Genomic DNA, 15,730 nt, shown 5'->3' on the forward strand with positions numbered 1-15,730 from the left:
CACTCTAGAACTAAAAGGTAACTAATTTCACTGGAGCTTGCTTCGTTATGAACCAAAGTCATTGCATTGGCAAAGATGAAGAAAGTCTGTGCAGATTTTTGCGTGGTACCATGAGGGCCTAATTTAGGTGGTGGAAACGTCATGAAATTCTATTTGTGCTGTAAAAATTAAAAGCACACATGTGAATTATTACAATCGCTCAGTATAACTTAATAAGTGGAAACTTGGTAAGCTGCTGTAATTTTGTTGCTCTGAAGTTCTGTGGTCATACCACAAATTTCTTCATGCCCACATGTACAACATAGCCTGCTACAGCCCCGCTGAGGAATGGGACAAGTGTGCTAGCTCGGAGTTGGACCCACTGTAATAAGATTATCCCACAGCTATACAGATCTCAGCGAGCAGCTATTTTAAGCAGGGAAAAACAGAGAACAAGAGCGAATGGCCACAAAACATCTCCAGCTGTCTCCATTTCTGGAATACCAGGGTGGGCAGTATTGCTGTGGTGTGCTTTCTGTCAGCCTCAGGTAGGACACAACCCGTCTCCCTTCGCCCTCTGCTTTCTTTTCTTTTTGACTTTAATGTTTCACTGTATACTTTATAAGTATAAGCTTTAATCCTAAACTTGGCTTGGAAAGAATAAACCATAAGCCTACTGGCAACAGGCAGAGAGTTATTTCCAACATAATTGTTTCCACAGGAAACCACCTGGTGTGTATTTACTTCACTTTAATAGTTTCCAGTGGTTTAATGTGATATATTCAAATGAAACCACTAAGCCAAAGTGCATTCGGCATTTAAAAAATACATTCAGAATAATGCACATCACTTTTTCTTTCTTTCCACAACTATTTGGTGTCATATTCAAACACTACCAACTCACCACTGGACACATGCTGGTGCACTGCTCTCCGGTCAGACTCCCCTGGCACCCTCAAGCACCCATCAGCTGCATGTAGAGCTGCTGAATTCTCAACTTCTCTCTAGTATCCCTGGGCACAACTTTCTACTTCCACTAAACACATTGTCAAAGATAGGATGAGAGGATTTCAGAAGAGAGGTTTATTCCTGAATTGCTACAATTTTCTATACTTCATGTTGATGGCTGAACGTTTTTTTGTTTTGTGAACACATGCCTTATATGTAACCCCTTTGGAGTGTCTTCAGCAGCAACCCTAAATCCAGGATCAGAAGTAATAAACATGTCTCCTTCCAGCTGTGGAAAGGTCTGCTTCAAAAACTGTCACAAATGGTCCTGCAAGGAAAATTAAATTATTATTGCCTCTTTATTGAATAAATGTGCTGAACATCTTAAAAGAGTTTTCCATAAATGGGAGGTTTTGGTACATGCCAAGAACTAGGACACAATTTTTAATTCTCTCTGACTAACTCTTTGAAACAGAGTAGTTTGCTGTACTGATATAATGTTCTTTATTTTTCTGTGATGGGATACTATGGTAATGTATGTTATAAATCTTTCTTGAGGGAGATTTCAGTGACTTAGAAGTGCTTATTTGGTCAAAGTACTCATCTGCAGCCAACAATCCAAATACAAAATTATTATTTTGAAATTCAGTCAGAAGTAAGTTAAGCACTTTTTAGTTGTACTGGGAAAGAAGATAAAACTATCATAGTTTAGTTTAAGGATTTTAACTACAAATCAGTGAGGAGGCTTGGAGTTAAGCTTCTACTCTCAGCATCTCAGATGTAGGTAAAATGAAGTGTCAGAAGTATGAAGTCCTAAATTCTCCAGACTTGGATTTATTTTGTGTACTGTTAACTGAATATGAAAGTTGGTCCATATCAAATGTAGTTGCAAAGATTTCAAAATAAATCAAGTAAATTGTCACAAAACGTCAGTGAGCAAACACTGCTGTGTAGCTCTTTCCACTTCTCTTTCTCTTTTTCACCTTCCTTCTGGATCAGAGTAAGGAAAGAGTATTTAGTAAAAATTGAGTATATATAAGTTTATATCCTTCTTCTCCAGTGACCTTCACACTGACTTGAAAGGGACAGAGCAGACTCCTCACACCTCTAGTGTACTGGTTTGGGGTTTCAGTGAGCATCACAAGAGGTCACGTCTATGAACAGCACAGATATGGGCATCAAAAGCCACAGGCATCTAAAACTGAATTTGCTGAAAAGATTTTAAAATGTTTGAGGTTAATTTGATTTAAGGAAAAAATGATCAGGCAACAGTGGTCAAGGCTATAGACTTTATAATCGTGGTCCTACGTGATATTTTAGCCCTGATACCAGTAACAGGTATTGTTCCTATTTTCCCATTAGTCAGCCAGATCCTTCTAAAATGGAACCCATTACGCAGATCTTTCAAAGCATTGGAATCGTCTTGTACAATAAAAGTGCAATAAGGAACAGGAGAGGAGAGAGGTTTCACCATGTGTCTGTCTAAGCCACCAGGGGGGACTCATTCCTCATCTATATCACTTACAGCGTCAAGTATCTGAAAAAAACCACCTGTTCTTGAACCAGGTCTAGAAAGTCACGGAGTTCAGCAGAGAGCTTGTCTTCAGTTTTGCTTAAAGAGCTTTGATATAGAACCTTGTACATCTGCAGTGCTCCTTCCTCTCTGCCCATGAGCCACCCAACGCACTGTGCAGCAAAGCAAGTTCAAGTCTGGCTGCCGAGGGACGTGCTTTCAGCTGGGTGATCGCATACGTCCATAGGGTACAGCCAGTGCCATCTCGTGCCTGATTCAGACTGACCTGTGACTTTTACTAAATCTATTGGGCTGACAGAAGACTCAGCAGAGAGCCTGGCTTGGCTTCCCACTGATGAGACTTGCTCCACATCAGCGGCCATGGCTTTGGGGTTGAAAGGAACCTTTATTTGACCGTATGTGCATAGGGTAGCTCTTCTTTAGTGGCTGCTTCATCACTCCTTGGTGGCTGTCTCATTACTCCATTTCTTCTTTCCCACTATTACAGCCTTCTCTATTTATTTCAATGTCACTACATATTTTACTATTTTTAAGCAAAATTTGGCCATTTTGAAACAGAACTGTGTTACTGCTGTGATCACAAAGGGTTTGCATGTTTTATAGCCTCCAATTAAACAACAGCAAAAATTGTGTGATATATGTACTCTGGAGATCTGTCAGGAAATTTGTATAATTTTTAATTCCCCACATAAAAGCCAAATGCCAGAAATTTCTTTCAGTCTTGAACTCTGCCAGGCCAGTGGGATTCTTCTTGTGGTCTGTAGAAAGATAGGGAAATAATGAAAAGAATTGTCTACCCATATTAAATTTTAAAACTTTTAACTTATTTTGTGAATTATTACATGTATTAGCTCATTAGTTGGTACTTTTAAGCATTTTTGGTTGAATTTTCACCTTCTTTAACTAGACTGTGAACTCCCCCATCTTCTGGGCACAATTAGCCATGTTCTTGTGCATGCCACTATTCCTAAATCACCTTTTGTGTTACAAGTTCAGACTTCTGAAAACCAATTTATTAATCTTTTGCAACTTCACCTTTATAATAGGTAAAATATTGCCCTGGTGTGCACACAATTTGTGAGAATTGTGATAGGAAGTGGGGAGAGTCAGAACAATTGATTAAGTTATATTTGTTCTAAGTAATTTTTATTGAGTTTCCTGCCTAGCACAAAACCAAATACCTGTCTATTGTATATACTGCTTCTTTTTCATGAAACAAATACAATTTCTGATCTAAGAGGACCTTGCAGACATACATGCAAATCAAGAAGGTAACTCATGAGAAAATAATTTAAGTTCTGTAAATTCAGTAACTTTGTGTATTTAATTACATTCAGAAAAAAAAAATATGTAATTGTGTTTCCTGCCAGTTAGATGGTTAAATGATCCCACAGAACTAATATAGCACATAGAGGCAAAATATGTTATTCTTTTTTGTATTGCACTAACAGACAGAATAAGGGGGTATATCTAATACCAAAAGCGTTTTCAAACTTAGGTATCAAAATCTGCAACCTGGACTGTTTTCAACATCCTAGGTTAAAATCGGGCTCCTAACCCGTCTTCAGTTGTGGCAGGTAGATTCTCTGTTCTTACAGAAACATCTCAGTCAAAATCCAACAGCTTTTGTGATTAGTTGCCTAGTGTTCGGTGTTGGCCTGGACCCACGCCTGAGCGCTGCGCTGGCAGTTGTCATTTTATGGATTTTTAAGATTTTTTTCACTAAGTAGTCTAACTGATAGATACAGCTTTGAAGATGGCAGCTGACATTGTGAAGGATATCGGTGGTGCTACTCAATAACGTGTCAGACAGTTGCGTTCAGCTTCCGTGCTTACCTCCATTTGGAAATGTGTCATCTAATTACGCTCCTCCAGAGTGCTGGCGTGTTCTTAAAGCACAGTGAACTTTGTAAGAAATTCATTCTGAAAACTTGTGAGAGTTACTGGCTACCATATCAATAAAAAGAGTAGACTTCGTTTTCATAATTTGCGAACTTTTCTCTTCTTCAGTATGCACAGCAAACACTGTGAGTGTTTGAAATTATGCCTTAACAAATGTTACATCTGATGAGTCAACTAAACTTGCCCTTTACGTGCTTCTAGTGATCATAATTTTACTTCTCCTCACTTCCCCATTTCATACAGTTCTCTCTTTCATTTTTCACTCGTGGGTCGATCTGCGTTGTCTGGTGAAAATGTAACAACAAAGGCAGAAATTCTTTTTCTACACAAAATTTATTGTGTTGATAACTGATCGTGCTGTAGTAGGATTAATTAAGCTTGCAGAGAATTTGACAAAACAACTGAATATTCCCTGAAGACATGTGACGGGGCATGACTATGCTGAATTTTTGTTCCTCTTTCCCCCAGCCAAAGTTTTATTCCGTTGAATACTGAGCAAAAAAAGTAACTATGTTTGGACTTTTCTTTTTCATTTTATTTGCCCCTGGAGTCAGTGAATTTCTTTGCATATCACCAGATCTAGAACTGTCTTACACTTTTTGTGGTAAGTAAAACATAGATTATTCTTTTCTTACTGGTGTTTGCACAATAATTGTTGTAGTCGGAGGAAATGTGAGCTTTCTTTCAAAATTGTTTTTTGATGAATACAGCAAAATAAGAAGTTCAGCTGAAGTATATTTCTGTTATTAATTACCTTATTATAAGAATTATACTGCATAGGTGTAAATATTACCACAATGCTGGTTGCAGCAGCTAAGTTTACTCCCAGGTAAAGCAGGCATGTTTTGGTTCAGGAAATATTAGAAGACAAGTGATTTAAATGTGGTTTGCAAGTACTGTGCTGTATAAATTATCCACATCGATTTAACTAATGTATTACGATGAAAAGCTTTAAGTATATGGAAGGAAAGGGGGAATGTGATATCCTGCTGGGCTGGAGGCCTGGTCAGGCACTGGGGAAACGTGGCGTGTCCCTTCTTGCCACGCCTGTGTTGTGGGCTACTGGATCCATATAATTCACTGAGTTTTGGTTGATTATTCAACGACGTGGCATCCCCCCTCTGTCTGTGCCGACCAGGCTCCGTGAGCCCAGGCGAGCTCAGTGGCCAGAAGGTGGGCGCTGGAGGAGACACTTTGCAAGGAAAAGCCCATGTCTTTCAGAAATCTGTGTGCATCCCTACTGGACATCACTGTAAAATAGCTATATAAAATGAGGCACAGGAAGGCATGTTTCTTTGGGGTACTTTGCTTTATATTAATACTCAAAAACTTCACAAGGGTAAAAGTGGCAGTGCTTAAGCTTGCAAACCAAACCTTTGGGACCGTGGTGGGTTTTGTTTGTCCTTTTTCCCATCGTAATTCCCCATGCATAGTTGTGCCTAAGATGAGAAGCTGACTGATGGCTACAGAGAGCCAGACAGTTTCCCTCTGCACGCCCTCGCTTTAATCCCTGAAACACAAGGCAGAACCCTTCCCTGTACATGTCCCTGCCGCCCCCTTTGTGCAGGAGCACCCCTTCCCCAGCCCGCCTCCCCGCCACAGCACGCAGCGCACGTCTGAACAGACATCTTCCCTAAAATAAAAATAAAAACACTGACTGAAAACCCTTCCAAAGGCTGTCACTGAATTTTATTTTTTTTTTAATTAAAATATCAGCTAATGGGGTCTACATTTGGTTAGATACAGGTTGTATGATGCTTTATCACCCTGCTTCTGACACTGTGCATTGTACAGTGCTAGGTGGGTCACACAAAGCAAATCTGCTCAAAGGCTCATTTACCTTATCCTGGAAAATATGCTGGTACCTTAAAAACATTTTCAGCTGTTGTCAGCAAGTTTACATAGATTCCATCGATAGCATTAGTAGTAATATTTTCAGCAGAGGACCACGCTGGCTTAGTGCTAATAAAAGGTTTGTTTAACTTTAGAAGAGGAATAAAAATAATTTTGCCTCTTATGTTTTGGGTGCAAAATATCTTTGACCAAATAATTGACTTTTCTTGCTATTTAAATAAATACATTATTTTTACCTCTAAGCATATAAATAAATAAAATTGTAATTCAAAATAGATTTTTATTATCTAATACTTATGATGGATATTTAGATGAGGCAATTTTATAGTATATACCCTATACTAAATACTGTGTATGTGTTTATTGTGTGTATATATATGTATATTTTTATTATTTTCCTGGAGAAGCCTAGTCACACTACCAATATGAAATACTTTTTTCCTGTAGATTCCACAGATCATATTTTCATGTTTAACCTGACACCTTGCAGCATTATGAACAATTTCGTCTGGAAGGCTGCACTTACCTGGATTCCACGTGAGTCCCCCTTGACTAGACAATTATATTCTGCAAATGCAGAAAATGGAATACAAGCAAAAAGCTGACATTTCATCCTAAATGACAAATTATTTAGGAGATTAGTTTCTGTGATTAAAAATTGAATAGATAAATTATATTGATGGACAGAAATTATTTATGGAAATAAGCATGTTTGAATTTTGCTTGTTGGGGCGTTTACCAGAACTGTGCATGCTGACTGCCACGGTACATGCAAATCTGAGACAGTTTAGGTGCACGTGCCTTTGTCTGGAAGAAGCAGGCAGGAGCTGCAGCACAAAAACTCTTCTGGCCTGAAGAACTTCCAAGTCTTTTTAAGGAAGGAGAATATTATTAGGCTATCTAAGTAGGCAGGACTCCTACTAAGAATATGTGTGTTCCAGAGGCTGGAAATGATACCGGATTGTGTATGCAAACCTAATTTTAATCTTTAAACCTATCTTTAAGCTGGCAGGTGGAGTTACTTATGAAATGGCTGTATGATAAACTTTACCTTCTGAGTAAATATGCTGGAGCTGGACTAAGTTTGCTTCACTAGAAAGGTGTCTTTATCATGGCTACCAGCATCCAGGAGAGTTTGTTTGCAACACCGGCTTAAAACAACATAGTCCTCATCTGACTCTTTGTTTGGGTTAGCTGTGGAGCTGAGTGAACTTCGATATCTTTGCTAAAGAAATTAAAACTGATTTTGAAATTGTTTGCTCAAGTGTTTTTTATGACTGATGCTTTTTGTTGAAAACCAGCTTTTTGTTTTTCTGGAAGTAACAGTTTTCAAGATATGTATTTTTGTTAGTTGTGTGTGTGTGGAGTATTTAAAAAATACTGTATTTCAGAGAAAAATAGTTTTTATTTAAGTAGCACGTCTGCATATATGTTTCTCCTCCCCACCAGCTACCATTTTCTTACTTGTAATGTCTTAACTAGGAAGTGACATCACCTTCCTGAAGGTCATCTTCTATGTCTGGTTTGACGGAGCCAAAGCGTTTCACTGGAAAGAAGTCCTTTGTAGTGGAGCCACTGACGACGAATATTCAGTGTGCAGGAGGCTGAAAGGAGGTCAGTAAGGAAAACATACCGTGCTTTTCTCTTGCCTGGCAGTTTCCCTCCCCAACAGGGCCATATCCTGCCAGCCCTTTTTCCTCACTAAGCAGATCTCTTAAAGGACTGATTGATCAACCCATGCAGATGGATTTTTTTCTCCACAATCTAGACCTGTTCACCTTGCTTGACAGGCAGCAGACTTCAAAGCAGGCAGTCCTCCAGTGCCAGAACCCCGCTAAAATAGAAAATTTCCATATTCTATGCTTTAATATCCTGCGGTTTAATAGTGCTTCAGTTTCTATCTTTATAAACTAGGATTACTAATCTCTATAAATTAGGATTATCACTGCAGTACTGCAGTTTCCATCTCTATAAATTAGGATTGCTAATACCCTTCATCTTGTCATGACACTTATTGTTAACATCTCTTAAAATTACCCAGAAAGAGTACATTTGACTGGACTGGACAGAAAACTTGAGAGGAGCTAGGGGCACTACTAATATACAGAAAACAATTCATTTAGATGTGTCTGGATGTGTTTTTAAAGAGATTCTCTACGTCCATGTATAACGCTTTTCTTATTAGAGAGGCATCAATCCTGTTGTAAGGGCTAACCAACGTTAACATGACACAGGCTCAGATCCAGAAAATTCAGGCAGGATGTCAAACTAAAGGCCAAAGAGACCTGCGAGGAAGTCAAAATATGAAATCTGTGTTTTCCTTTGTTTTAAGATTAATTCCAGCTCTCTTCGGTTATCATTCAACTGAACTACTATTACAAGTTAAATTATTTGAGTTATCACAGTAGGGTGGGTCTGTAGGAGATGTTGCAGGAGTATTGGGCTTAATTTCTATTTTCTTCTGTGGTTTAGACAAACAGGCAGAGCTCTGGGAGGAGAAACAGGTGAGGGCTTTATCGGTGGAAGAGTAAATGGTATGGGCACTGCTGCTGAGAGATATGCCGTATTGCTTTGAAGTTATTTAAGAAATTTGATTGATGGCTTTATGCTTAAGTAACCGTTTATATTATCATTATCTCTGTTTTACAGAAACAATTGAAACAACATTTGACATTAAAGGTTCAAGAACAAACTTTCCAAAGGTACTTTTCAGCATTTTATATAAAAAAATAGCAATAGCAGAATCACATACTTACAGGTATATATCTTCTGAAAAGAGATTTTCATTCAAACTGTAGAAAACAGCAGAAGGAAATGTCAGAAAACTTTCTCATGCCTGAAGTTATGACTCCAGAATGGTAGCATCTTGAAATGTTAGATGTCCTCACGTTATTATTCCTTTATTATTACTCCTTTATTTTATAAAAGAAAAGACCAAAGATATCAGTTAATGTCACCTTAATCATTCAATTTTGTTTGGTAAATTATTGTGTTTCCTTTAACCTTTTTGAGTAAATCCATCCATACTCTTCTTGCCCATTTCATTCTTTATGGTATGTTGTCTTCACACGCTCATCTGTTCCTCCCTGAAATCCTGTTCAAAGATTTGAAGAGGGATAACCATATCCAAGAGTAAAAGCAATGCTCCAGCATTAAACCAGGAGGAGCATCAGTCCTCAGGTTAGCCCACTCTCATCCAACACCTGCCTCATCAGGTGCCTGAGCCTTAAGACCCTTACCATCCCTATTAATCCCCATAAATGTTACTAAGGAGCTTCTACTGGTACAAAATCTCCAGCTTCTCCTTAACTCAAAGCTCATGGGCCTTCAATGGTGTTGAACACCATCCAGCACAGCATCTCTTCTAGCCCCAGAGCTGGTAGTAGACAGGAATATCCTCTGCCATAAACAGTCCTCCTATAGATGAGGCAGACCTGACACTTCCTGATGGGACTCTTCCAGACCAGGAGCTAACTCTAATCATAGCCTTCCCTGTAAACTAGAAACACTTGCAAGCCTTCCAGTCTTTAGATTGGTCCTAAGAGCCCTTCAGCTCCCAAGTACTCATCTCCAGTTTGCCGTATCAGAAGAGGAAGGTGACAGGTGTCAAAGAAGGTAAGGTAAGACCTGGATTCAGTAGGGGCCACCAAGCTGTCTTCTGTCCTGGTACCTACAAAAGTCTGTGCGAGAGTGTGAAGGTGGGTAGCTAGACAACAGCTAAGCCTGGGTTGATGCTGCTTTATGAATCAGACTGCTGGATGTGAATGAGCACAGTGGTGGGTCTGGAAGGAACGCTGAGCTGATGTGAGTACCAGTGTTGCTTACAGCAGTGTGCACCATGAGAAAGTGTGACTGACAGAGCCAGGCTTATGTCTAAGGTACAGGCAAGCTGTATCCCACTAGTCAGGGAGCAGATGCTTCATGCAGGGAGGTGAGCTGGCCACTGACAGCATGATTGAAGTAGGCAGCTTAAGACCTCACACTAGGGGAAGCACTGGCTCTGCTTTGATCAGGGACTGAAGAATGGCTACAGCACTCTTCTCACGTGGTTCCTTCCTCCTACTCTCCTCTCTCTAACTTAGTTCATCCTAATCTTGACATCACGTCCAAACTCAGGAGAAACTTTTTGCCACCAATAATAGTATGAAGTTACTTTAGCTTTCATCAAGCAGAGATTTGATGTATTCACATCATGCGTTCACTATGAATTGATGATTTTGGTAAACACCACTGAGGGTGAATAGCAGTTAGTTATCCAGTATGTGATTATAGCTGACAACAAAAAAGCTGGTTGCTGCAGAAAGCATCCTGGTGTATCAACTCAGTTAATTCCCATTTGTGGAGTCAGAATTGTTACTCAAGAGAACAGCTCTGGAAGGAGGAGCAGATGCCCTCAGGAGCACAGGACTCTGGTTTGAGAGAGGACCCTGACAAGTGCAAGCTGGACCACAGCCTACTGCTGTTCCTTAGTACCCAGGTCATGGGAAGAAAGATGAGTGATACTTTTTTATATACACATATATCTGAATATACCCATGATAACAGTCCCCAATGGGAATCTTTCTTTTTCAGTCCTAACAGAAATCACCAGAACTATTCCAAGCAGCTATTTAGACAAGAGTGAACAGCCTTATGCACTAATATTTTTTTTCTTGCTTGTTTTAGGGCAATTATGACATTATTTTACAAGGATTCTCTGATGATTCTGAGAATAATATGTTCATGTGCTTGAATATCACCATGATAGTAAAACAAGACATTTACTGAATGTGACAAACATTTCAAATAATTCCAGAACACAGAGGTCACTTCTGCAAGCAACTGGAATCTGAGCTGTGAAATAATAAGCACACTAATTTTCCTGAGGTAGAATACATCATGTACTGTCTGGAAAGCTACCTGATGGATAGTCTTACCCATTTATAGCACCATTGTAATCAGATGCTCAACCAGTGTGCACAAAATCTCTGGGAATCAAGAATCCTGATTAATCCACAGAATAACCCTGACTGGATGTCAGGCTGAGGACTGCATTTTGGTGCTGTGCCTTGAGTTATGAAAATGCCAAGTCCTTCAGACTGCACAAAACTAGTATAGGAAGTTTTGAAGTGCAAGAATCAGAAGTTCACCAGTATTCAGTTTGAAATAAAACAGCAATTGAAACTGGGAACCCTGTTGTGTTTCTTTTTTTTTTCCCCTTTTAACAATAAAACTTGTTTGTACAATCAATTTGAGAAATAGTTGTTATTCTCCTGTTATTTTGTTATTATCTTTAGATGTTTCCTAATATTCTACTCCGTTTGCATTGAGCTGAACCAGAGAAGTAATGATTTGTTATGTGGTATCAGCTGATGTGAATAACATAGAAAGTGGAACATGTTTCCAGTTACACTGGTATAGTACAGCTGTATTTAGCTGTCCAGAGCTGTATCTGCCACGCCCTAACATGTTTTGAGCTCTTGCTCAGGGTCTGAGGAGCAGAGGCTACACAAGCTGTCTCCTTCAGAAGCAGCAGGATTGTCATTGCCCAACAGGTTGATCTATTCCTCAGGGATCAAAAGCACGTCTAAAGCTGTGGCTTCTGCCTCATGGGCAGCCTAACCATGGGCACTGTCTTACTTTGCTGCATCTCTGCACCCAAGGCCTTTGGCAAGACTTTGATGGAGTATAAGATTTGGTCCTTGGGAAGAGAGTAGCATCCTTTCATGCTTCGTGGTGCTTTGGTGCTGCTGTATGGTGAAAGACAGCTGACCGGTGCAGTGTGCAAGTGCTTGCTGCCTTCAGACAGATACCTTCCTTACACCCTGTGGATGTCTTATCCTCTTTTCATCCTCAGCCCCCAGCCAGTGGTTGCTTGGTGAGTTCAGAAGCTTTTCCCTAAGGAATGGGCCCGAGTTGAAGTTACACATTGCGCTGGCCGCTAGGTCGTGCTGTGTCTAGCAAATTGCTTCCAAACGCCTGGAAAAAAAGAAAAAAACAGAACAAACCATGCCTCCTTCAGACTGCTAAATACCAAGCATGAAGATTAGCAGAAGTGAAGCTTTTAATCTTACTTTACACGTAAAGGTGTTTTTCAAATTTGGCATCAGAAAAATCAACAACTACTCCCCTCCCCAAGTATATAGATACTCCATTGAAAATTTGGTTTCAGTATAGCTAGTTTGGCAATCTAAAGCAAAATCATTGAGTCAGTAAAAATATAAGAAGTAGAACTGCATCGTGGCTGGGTACAAGAAGCCACAGTTACACCCAAGTGGCAATGGCAAAGCATCTGTCCTTGCCTTCCATCTTCCATCTATGCACCGTTCCAGGAACAGTCCATGATGGAGTACCACAGCAGCTCCTGCTTACGTTTGAACCAAGTTACTAGAGTTGCAATCAGTTTCCTCTTAATCTAAAATATTAATCAAAAGCAGCCAGGGAGCCTGATAGCCATTAAGTACTTTCCTTCTTCTGTTTTGCTCATTTCAAATAGTATTGCTGATCTAGGGAGCAGTCTTACTGTATGATGTTCCTGTGTACCCATTTCACAGTGTCCAGCAAGCACCAGGTAAAGCCTCAAAATGGTTTTTAGTGACAAAGCGTTCTGAGATTTTTGCTGCCCTGAATTGTTCAGGGTGTTAGAATAAATGTTTTGTTTATTAAGCAGCAAGTACCGCAGGCAGGAGAGACTGACAGCTCCAGAAAATCAAGGACATTCATATGCTCTATTTTTCATAAGCATGTGTTTTCGTGCCTCATAGATGTTACAGAAAATTTACAGTATATGTAAAGGTAGAAATAGAATTTCTGTATCTAAATAGGGACATTTACAGATAAACATATGTATTTGGTAGCTTGCGTTGCAGACATTTATAGTGTACATCTTTAGCTGAAGGGTTATGATTACACATGCCAGCAGATAGGATTGCGAGGCAGAACACAGGAGCCATAACTTTATAAAGCAAAGACCTTTCAAAAGCCTCAAGCTTTCTCTTGCACATGACAGGTTTCCACTTATTGCCGTGCTGGTGGCTGCTGCGCCATGTTCCCCCTGGACAAGAGGAGACAGGTTTTTGTAAGGTGTAAGACCACGCAAACAGCTGATCTTTGCATGAAAACATGCAAAAACTCTGAAATCGCTGCAGTACTGTAGGGTGAAAAGGAAAGCTGAAGGCAGAGGTTTGCTCAGCGTGGCTTGTTCCCAGGACAGGACAGAGCTGTTACAGGGCTTTTCTTTCTCCTGCTGTTGTCCAGAGTTGACAACAGTTATCATTTAACTTTTATCCTTTCCAAACTTTCCTGAGCCCATACTCAGGGCTCTACAGCAAAGAGGAGTCTACTTAGGATGAAGCGAATTACTTGGGCTCAGTAAAGACAGACCTGAATGTTTCCCTTTTCTTCAATTTATTGGCTCAGTAAACTTGAATCCATTTTTTACTTCTTCATTTCCTGGCTCTGTCCAGAGTTTGAATGGTGTGAATGCTGTGAAGCAAACCATTCACTAAGTATTTCTTGCTTAAAATATTCAGTGAGACCTACACATCCTGAGATACCTGCATTTTGCCAGGACTCCTAGTGAGCTGTGCAGAGCCCCCTCTCCTGCAAACCCAAGTAAGTCAAGGAAGGCCTGTCTGTGTGTGGCGTGCTTATCTGAAACTGCTATCTAAAGCCTTCACAAATATCTCTTTTTCTCTCCCTCATTACTGTTGTTTTGAAGCGGCTGTCAGGATTTACTGCAGATGGGAAAATAGCTTTTCTTCACCCCCTCACCCTCTGTCGTCAAATATGTAATTATCAGAAGAAGCAGTTCCTGTAAAATGGTTTTCCAGTAAGAGCGCACACTTTTTGAGCTGTTATTACAGTTTAATTTGATAAAAAGAGTAAGGCATGCATAATTTCAAATGAGAGAAGTCCTGCTGACCGCAATAACGCACACATTTGCTGGCTGAAATTGTAACACCGTTTGAGAGAGACACACGAAGAACATTCCACGTAATTCAGGTATTATGACAGCATAGTTTGATCCAGGTATGTACCAGGGGGCGTAAGCAATCCCTCAGGCACCAGTTAGTAAGCTTAACTGGTAAAAAGCATGCGCGGTCATACTGAATAAATAAACTACATGGTGCCTGCAGCAAGGAGGTGGGCTCACTGATGCAGGAGATATATCCTGATCTGTGTTACAGGCATCAAAAGAGAAACATGGCAGCATTAAAACCTTTGGCACAATTTTCTTCTGGGTGGAAAATGCTAGCAATTGCCTTCGAAGTGTCAATGTAGCACATATTATGCTGAATGACTTCAGCTGCTTCATTCTGCCCGTGTGTTCCTGCCAGCGTAGGGAGTTCAGGGGCAGCAGATGGGGATAGTGACATTTCTAATGGGGAGAGATGGAGAAGGAGGCGGGGAGGGAGGGAGGGGAGGGAGGGCAGCTCATGTCTGCAGAGCTCAGGTGAGAGAGGGCAGGAGAAAGGAAATTTGGAAACTCTCCTCACTGGCGTTAGAAATGATTGGACTTTGGAAATCCCTGGAAATAGTCACTGTGCGTGCATGCTTGTCTTGTGGATCCCAGGCACAGGGGCCTTGCTGCATGGCTGCTGTAGATGGGTATGTCCATAACCTCTTTTCTTCAAGACGCATTTTACTGCTGGCAAAGACAGACCTTATATATATGTATATAAAAATACATATTTAATATATATACACATATATGCACATATGTGTATTTGGCCAGACAATTTAATAACAGCTTCCCAAAGCTTCTGCCTGCAAAAAAAACCCTTTTTTTTTTTCTCTTGGCCTTTAGCCTAAACAGCTGTCTTAGCTACAGGTGGTGTGGTTTTAAGCTTAAATTTCTTGCTAACATAATTTCTCACTGTCACATCTCAGAAAACAAAACTTTTAATAGCAAACCTGTCTCTTTGCTCTTAGGAGGGAACTGTCACTCATCCTGAGCATTAAGCTCCCATCTGCCCATCTTCCTGCCCTGCACAAAATTTTCAAGCGCTACAGAGCAAATGATAATTTGTTATTAATTTTTAACTTCTGCTAACCGGGCACATCCACTGCGTTTTTTGTTCTCCAGGAGATTTGGCATCTCTCCTGAAGAAGTACCTCCATATTGACTGTGAAGTTGGATTAATTCTTATATACATTCTGTTTAGCCAGATTCGATTTGGACTTTTCACCATTTTTTCTATTTTTAATATGGTAGTTTAGTTTAACAATTTCAGTAATGCAAATTAGAAAAAAAACCCAAACCCACAACCCTACAGTGAGTAAAGATAAATACAGAAAAGCAAAATTTTAGCACTAGTCCTCTGAAAGCAATAGAATTTTAAAATCTGCCCTTCACTTATGAGGTGCATAGAGAAGGAAATAATCAATCAAAACATAATGCATACAAGAGCGAGCACTTTAATTTGACCTGTTTTAGAACAACTTCACTTTATGTCACATTGGAGTATCAGTAACTGGTGGTTATCTTTCGTAATCATATATCATGCTGAAGCAATCTGTCCTGTGTCACTG

At 40.0% G+C, this 15,730-nt stretch overlaps 1 protein-coding gene across 2 annotated transcripts; it reads left to right on the plus strand.

The window, feature by feature from the left end:
- The first annotated feature begins 4,586 nt into the window (after window positions 1–4,586).
- Window positions 4,587–11,446, plus strand: LY96 (lymphocyte antigen 96). 2 transcript variants are annotated; one of them, XM_040588546.1, is made up of 5 exons: window positions 4,587–4,967; window positions 6,665–6,754; window positions 7,700–7,831; window positions 8,867–8,919; window positions 11,013–11,446. In XM_040588546.1, exons 1-5 carry the CDS (start codon window positions 4,874–4,876, stop codon window positions 11,085–11,087), a joined length of 444 nt encoding a protein of 147 aa, XP_040444480.1. In that variant the 5' UTR covers window positions 4,587–4,873; the 3' UTR covers window positions 11,088–11,446. The 2 variants fall into 2 exon arrangements, with proteins under 2 accessions (XP_040444480.1, XP_040444479.1); XM_040588545.1 differs by having other exon boundaries at window positions 4,589–4,967; window positions 10,883–11,446.
- The last annotated feature ends 4,284 nt before the right edge of the window (window positions 11,447–15,730 follow it).

Source organism: Falco naumanni, chromosome 3 (genome assembly GCF_017639655.2).
Source record: "Falco naumanni isolate bFalNau1 chromosome 3, bFalNau1.pat, whole genome shotgun sequence".
In the NCBI taxonomy this organism is placed as follows: domain Eukaryota; kingdom Metazoa; phylum Chordata; class Aves; order Falconiformes; family Falconidae; genus Falco; species Falco naumanni.

Excerpts from the sequence above, each read along its gene's own strand:
- LY96 (XM_040588545.1), top strand. The coding sequence starts at position 4,874 with ATGTTTGGACTTTTCTTTTTCATTTTATTTGCCCCTGGAGTCAGTGAA. Across the intron at positions 7,832-8,866 it reads GTGCAGGAGGCTGAAAGGAG|AAACAATTGAAACAACATTT; the intron begins GTCAGTAAGGAA and ends TCTGTTTTACAG. Across the intron at positions 8,920-10,882 it reads CAAGAACAAACTTTCCAAAG|GGCAATTATGACATTATTTT; the intron begins GTACTTTTCAGC and ends TGCTTGTTTTAG.